At 40.1% G+C, this 7,517-nt stretch overlaps 1 protein-coding gene across 1 annotated transcript in view; it reads right to left on the bottom strand.

Annotated features, from left to right (window-relative positions):
- The window catches only part of LOC106533831 (GDNF family receptor alpha-1), a gene marked incomplete at its 5' end in the record, with an annotated part of 51,579 nt that extends 44,222 nt beyond the window's left edge, over nucleotides 1-7,357 (bottom strand). The window contains 1 exon segment of the mRNA XM_014030270.1: nucleotides 7,179-7,357. Coding sequence (XP_013885724.1) covers nucleotides 7,179-7,357 — 179 coding nt within the window.
- Nucleotides 7,358-7,517: the final 160 nt, after the last annotated feature.

Raw genomic sequence — 7,517 nt, 5'->3', positions numbered from 1 at the left:
TAATAAGGGGCAAATATAAGATTTTTTCTTATTTCTGCACCTTTTATTTATTAATTGATTTATTTTGTTTTTTAATGAACCTTTTGTTGTTTTTATGAATGAAATAAATTAAGAAATACATTTAAAAATATATCATTTTCCACCTGCCCCACTTCATTGCCGTGCCCATGCAAAGGGGTTTACGTGGAAGTGGATGAACTTTTGTTTCCTTTCAGGACTTGAAAATCCAACTAAAAACATAAAAGTGCATATAAATATTTTGTCAACAAGCCTTCTACAACCCCAATTTTAATGAAGTTGTGTCGTTGTGTAAAACATAAGTAAAAGCAGAACATGATGATTTGCAAATCCTTTTCAACCTACCGCATTTTTTGGACTACAAGCCGCGACTTTTTTCCTGAACTTTGAACCGTGCGGCTTATAGTCTGGTGTGGCTTATACATGGATTTTTTTCTTCAGCCACCAGGGGGCTCTTATGCTGCATTTGCTTCAACAACTCACTTCAAGAAAAGAAAGGAAAAAAAGAAGAAAAAAGCAATCGCTTCTAGAGCCGACTGTTGTACCAGGAAGCAGCGATTTAAAGATAGTCAATGGCCAAAAACTCATAAAAGGGGATAAAACAGACATTTTTCACAGTGGAATCTGACTTATAAAAACTTTGGAGCTTAACCGGGACCAGTTTGTGGATAAACGTCAAGTGAAGATCCGCAGACTTTTTTTCCCGCATTGCACTCCCCGGGGAAGGAATCCCATGCAGTGACGTATGCTGGAGCAGGAGGGCTTTCCCAGCAGCTAGGCTCGGGGTTTCTCGGGGGAACTATGAAAGGTCAGTGCAAAAACGAACGCCGAACAACCACATGACGACGCGCCGACAGAAATTGCAGGAGTTAACTTTGCCTCCAACGACATTGCTGTTGATGTATGTTGATGACATCCTGGTGGTAGAAGAGAATTCTGACAGCATTTTAAAAGTGACAGACATGGTTCTAAGACATCTAGCGGGATGTGGTTTTAAAGTTTCCAGAAAAAAGTTGCAAATTGGTCGTGAAAATGTCACCTTCTTAGGGAGAGTAGTGTCAGGTGAAGGGTTTCAATTGACAGAAAAACAGAAAACTTCTATTCTCAGTTACTCGAAGCCTAAAACAGTGAGGGAAATGATGAAATTTTTGGGGCTGGTAAATTACAGCAGATGTTTTGTGCCAGAGTTCAGCAGTAAAGTTGCTCCACTGAGGGAGTTGATTTCAGCTGCAGGTTACAGGAAGTACTAGCTCCTCCAGTTTGGTCAGAGGCGGCAGACAGGGCTTTTGTTCAGGTGAAGCAAAACTTGGCAGGTGCATGTGCATTGCAGAGTCCTGATTATTCACAGACATTTCACATAGATGTAAGTGAGGCACAAGGATTTGTGCATGCTGCGCTGTATCAGAAAGGATTGGAAACCAACAGGAGGATTTTGATGTATCACAGTTCAAAATTAGATCACTTTGAAAGAGGTCACCCATCTTGTGTTAGACATTGCAGCCATCATGAAAGCTGTCGTAAAAACATCCCACATAACCATGGTAAATCAGGTGATTGTTCATACTTTGCATGATGTAAAGGCGTTCATAGACTCCCAGGCATTTACATTTTCACTGAACAAGTCAGAAAGTGTAAAGAGATTGCTGGACAGACCACATATTCATTTCACGGCGGAGGGAGTGAATGTTGCTTCTCACATGAGGACAAATCAGGACCACATTTGTGCAGATGTGACAGATCAGGAAATGAGAGTACATGACAACGTTTTTCAGGACCCATTAGAGGGAGCTGACATGACATTGTTTACTGACGGACACTCTCATAAAACTAAAGAGGATAAGCTCATTGCCTCTTTTACTGTGGTGTCAGAATGTCACGGAAAGTGTGTTTGTGTTGAGGTCAGAGGTCATTAAACAACCAGCGTCAGCTCAATTAGCTGAATTAAAAGCTGTGACTGAGGCGTGTAATTTATCAGCAGGAAAAACTGTTATTTACACAGATTCAGACTACGTGCACCGCAGTGTTCATGATGATGTTGATTTGAGCCAGTGGATGAGGAAGGGCTTTGTGACTGCTTCGGGAAAACCATTGAGTCACCTGCAACAAATATTGGAGTTATACTATGCATTGGGACAACCACGAGCAGTGTCAATCTTAAAATGTAGGGCTCACCAGAAAAAGTGTGATGTGGTGGCAAAAGGGAATTTAAACTGTGACAAGACAGAGGGGCCAGACAGGATGCTGAGGGCATCTACAGAAACCATGAGGGAAAGGTTGTGGCTCCGGAAATTCTGGTGAACCTGTTGTGTCAGGAGGCTCACAGTAGGGGGCATGGTTCAAGTGCTAAAATGATTGACATGATTACTCAGGTGTGGTGGCATCCTAATATCAGAGCAATTTCTAAGTATTTTGTTCAGATGTGTGAAATCTGTTCCAGACACAATCCGAAGGGGGTGCTGAAGGTTGGTCTCGGTGCATTCCCGGTTCCTGCGGCTCCACGGAAAGAAGTGTGTATTGATTTCACAGACATGGGAGCTGCCAACAGGGTTCAGGGTAAGAGATTTATGCTTGTTTGTGTTGACATTTTCAATGGATGGATTGAAGCGGTGCCGACACGCACGGAGAAAGCATCCAAGGTGGTAAAGTGGTTGTCCTGTGAGGTCATTCCGAGGTTTGGTATACCTTCTGTCATAAGATCTGATAATGCCAGGCATTTTTTAAATAAGGAACTGCAAAAAGTGGAGCAGATGTTTGGGATCAAGCATCAGTTTGGAGCTGTTTTCCATCCGATGTCCCAGGGCAAAGTAGAGCGAGCAAACAGGACACTGAAAGAAAGTTTAGCTAAGGTGTGTGCAGACACAAAGTTAAATTGGGTGGACGCTTTGCCTCTTGTTTTATTTAATATCAGGTCCAGTCCGGGGGGGAACTGAATGTGAGTCCGCATGAGCTGTTAAAGGGGAGGAAAATGCTGTGTCAGCTGACAACTATGCCTTCAGAATGTAATACTGTACAAATGCAACATGATGTGATGCCAGAATGCATGATGAGGTTGAGAAATACTGTCATGAGTCTGTCCCAACAGACGGTGGGTGAATCAACACGAGACGACGGAGGTCACTGTGAGGTCATCAACCCAGGGGATTGGGTGCTGAGAAAAGTGGCACGTTTTGACTGGCRTCAACCGAGGTGGCATGGACCATTTCAAGTTGCGGAGACAACATCTCACTGTGTGAAGGTGTGGTTGTCTGAGACAAGGTTGAGTAATTGGATTCATAAGACACACTGCTGCAAGTCTGTTGCTTTTACAGAGAAAACTAGGAAACACGTTGAAAACCAGCTGGATGAATTGAATGCTTCTTTTGAAGAGAGAGACAAAACCGCTGAATCTGGGTTTCAGACTCCATATAATTTAAGGAGTAAGAAGTACAGTATTGTTAAAAAACATAAAAATAAAAAATATTGAAAAAATATATATATATTATTTAAAAAAGAAAAAAACGGAAGCTATCATGTGAGATTGATAATGGCTTCCGGTGGGAAATGTCTTTCTTTTATTTTTTTATTTTATTTTTCTTTTATTTGTTTATTTGCTGTTTTGAATTAACATGTGGGATGTGAAACACAAAAAATGATGATGATGATGATGAAATGCACACTAACCTGACTAACCTGACTGGCCTAATCCCTGACAACGTAACTGATCTGCCATCTTACGATGATTTTGTTTTTGAAAAAATGCATAACATCTCAACCAAGGTGTTGCTGGAATTTTTGAAAGGCAGAGGGAAATGAGCAGATGTACATTATGAGGCTTATAAATTTACTTTTGTGGAGGGGCAAACTGCTTCCATTTTCTTTGATCTGTGCTCCGTCAATGACTGTGGATCAGAAAAGGGGGTTTACCAATCAGCAAGAGTATATGTCTGTACAATTGAAATAATGCCTTATTTGAATGAGGACTTTGGATGTGGTTATCAGTTAGGAGGATGGGGAAAAATTCCTTTTCAAGACCGACTAGAAAGTAGGAGAGACCAAATTAAAGGGGGCCTGTGTGTTAATGATTCTATTTGTAACCCTATGTTTCTGAGTTTGAGAAATCCATAGGTGTCAGACATTGGATTTCTGCTGATGGGGCTGGCGGTGAGAGGACGAGATCCAGTGGGTAAAATCTATATTCTTGTGGTGCAGCTTAGCGACTTTGAGCTAACAGTTGATGTGGGATCTATTAAAGAACTTGTTGTAGATACTGGAGTTACGGAGACTAATTATTGGTTGAAGTTTGTCAGAAATGCTGCCAGTCAAGCAAAATTGTCAAATAGCGTTGTTTGTGCAGAGGCATGGCCAGCATTATTAATGGTCCCATCACCTCTGAGTAATGCTTCAACTTTTTTTCTGTATGTTGCAATTACATATTACTGAAAACCCATCACTTCAGTGTAAATATTTAGAACATTTCTTTCCTATGTCTTCAAGAACAGATGCTCCTCCTGTCTTCAAGGCGGTGGAGGGCAGTTTCACTTGTTTGGCCAGAAGGGGGCGGCAGAGAAGCGTGGATGTTGGACGGCTGAATGTGACCTGGTGCAAACAGGTGATTGATGTAATGCAACAATGTTAAATGTGTCTAGGGCAGATGTATTTTGGTACTGTGGTAATAATCGTTTGTTAAAGGTGTTGCCAGCAGGTTGGAGTGGGCTGTGTGTGGAAGTGTCCCTGGTCTCGCCGGTCAGGTTTGTAAATATCACTATTGATGAATTGCAGGAACATCGGGCTCTCTTGGATAAGCAGGTTGTTAACTTGAACCAGGTTAAAAGTGAGTTTGATATATATGCAAACAGTCCAGTGTACATTGATGCAATTGGAGTGCCAAGAGGGGTTCCAACTGAGTTCAAATTGATCGATCAGGTGGCAGTTGGATTTGAAAGCATTTTTCTATGGGTTACCCTTAATAAAAACATGGATCGTCTTAATTTTATTCATTTTTCTTTGCAGAGGCTTAATAATTTGACCAGGGATACCTTCCAGAGTGCACATGAGCAATTAGCAATGACATCTTTAATGGCTAATCAGAATCGTGTTGCATTAGACTATTTATTAGCAGAACAAGGTGGAGTGTGTTTATTTTTGGGTCATCTTGTTGTACATTTATTCCTGGAAATACTGACACTGACAGGTCATTTACAAAGGCTGTTAAAGGTCTATGAGCATTGTCTGTGGAGTTGAATGATATTTCAAAGGGTGCCACGCAGACCGAGGGATGGTTCATGAAGGTTTTTGGAGGTTGGAAAAAGCTGATGTCTACTGTGGTGATGCAATTAGTCGTGGTGGTGGTAATACTGGGTTTTTGCTTTTTCTGTGGCATCCCTGTGGCTAGAATGTTGTGTTTAAGGGCCATCTCCCAGACTGTTCGAAACATCTTCAACCAACATCACAATATTGAGTATCAGATGGTACAGACGTCGGACACCGCTCCATTGCCACCGCTACAGTACCCCTATGGTGAGGACGACTGATGTGGAGACCAAGGCCCTAAAAACGATGATTCTAGCTGACATTTTTAGATATATAATGGTAACACTGAAATAGTTACACTCATGTAGTCGGACATGAAATTGATAGGTTAATGAGTTGATTTTGAATGATTTTGATAAATTTTGATTTTCATTTGTGTTTCATTATTGATTATTTTTATAGACACGACACACTAAGCAGGTATGTTTAGTAATGGTGTAAAATTTAGATTGATTTGTTTTTTAATATATATATTAATATTAATATTTTACTAAGTTGAAATGTTATTAACCAGGTCAGTCTGCAGAGGAGGAGATGGAAAAGTGCTGAGGACTTATTCCCAACGGTGGGCTAAGTTCTGGAACCTCTGGCCCCAATTAGAATAAACACATCTGACCTGGTTGATATTTGACAATAGTTCAATTTATGTTTTCTATTTTGAGTGGGGTGGAATAAATGAATCTTATTACTTATTACTTTATATCAGGGGTGGGATGTTAGAAATTTTCCACGTTGTGCTGTATCGCTTAGAGTAATTTACATACACATTTGTGCCTTAGTGCGAACATATAGCTTATTATAAATTTCTTATTTTATTTCACATGATTTGGTCATGTGAAAAGGGGGATTGAAGAAATTTATAGTTAATACAGATTAGTACTGATGTTAGAAGCACAACACTGCATTATTAGGGTTTCCTTTTTATAATGTTTGATCTATTATTAATCTATTATGTGTTAATTGATATAGAGTAGTTACATGTCCGAATCATAAACAACACATAAGTGAACCGTTATGATAACATTAGGTTGAGATTTTTTGGATGAATGCCTGTGATTCAGCTGTAGGTCAGTAGGGGGCGAACTCAGGCATTGAAGAATCATGTGTAAAAAGATGTACTTCCTGGCTTTTGGCCAGTGTGGTTTTCCTTGTCAGCCCAGTGACAATTAAACCTCACTCGGTTTTCAGAAGTCTGGTGTTGTATGATTTTATTCCTACCACAAATCATTTTATTTAACAATGGTGTTTTCATCTTGACTTCAGTCGTATTGAACACGTATTTTTCTTACAAAGGCGTTCGATAATTTTGAGCTCTTTCAAAGTTTCAAGTAAAAATGTTGTATCGCTCACCGACCAGTTTTGCTTCCCCGACATATTAGCACAGCATATTAGCGTCTAACCAGGCATAAATACGTCAGGTTGATATGTTGCACATGCGCAGTCAGGTCAGATTTCACAATCAGAATAAAATGATCAAATTAAGTGTTTACATGCATGCAGTTCGGATTATAAATCAGCATAAACCACCCATCTTATCAGTGTGAATTGCATTGACAATGCACACTATTGTTTTCCTGTTTCTCTTTAATATTATTATTATTCAGCTTATTCCGTCTTCTTCCACGTCGCCACGCTACTCCTCCTGCATACTTTGTGCCATTTCGCACATTCCTAACCTCCAAAATCTATAGGTTAAATAGAATTTGCACATCCTCATATTCTGTTTTTGTTTTACACAACGTCCCAACTTCATTGTAATTGGGGTTGTAAGTTATTCACAATTCTTCCTTTAAATAATGGTCCTTAGAGGTGGAATTTCAGCTCCTATTCCTTACATATCCTGATTTTTGTGTAATTTTTGTTTGTCTTACCTTGTCAAAGAACTGGCGCAGGGCTTTGTGGCACTTCCTCTTGTTGCAGACTTCTGCTGTGGAGACACGGCTGGTGCACGGGCTTATGTAGGCTGAACGGTACTTTTTACACGTGTCGTTCAGGTTGCAAGCCTTGGCAGCATTCAGACAGTTATTCTCTCGGGCCACAGCAGGCTCACCTACAGACACAGAGAAACACAAGGTGAGAATGTCAGAAAATCTGATGAAAACACAAAAGTGAAAATGCATGGACATTTGCGAGGCCGATGATGAACTTAGCGTTTTATCTAAGAGACAATAAAAGACAAAAACACTTATTTTGGACTTTTTATAGGTAAT

The sequence above is a fragment of the Austrofundulus limnaeus genome, unplaced genomic scaffold, assembly GCF_001266775.1.
Source record: "Austrofundulus limnaeus strain Quisiro unplaced genomic scaffold, Austrofundulus_limnaeus-1.0 Scaffold1033, whole genome shotgun sequence".
NCBI classification, from domain to species: Eukaryota; Metazoa; Chordata; class Actinopteri; order Cyprinodontiformes; family Rivulidae; genus Austrofundulus; species Austrofundulus limnaeus.
The sequence above is the reverse complement of the archived record's forward strand: the minus strand, read 5'-3'. Positions and strand labels throughout refer to the sequence as shown.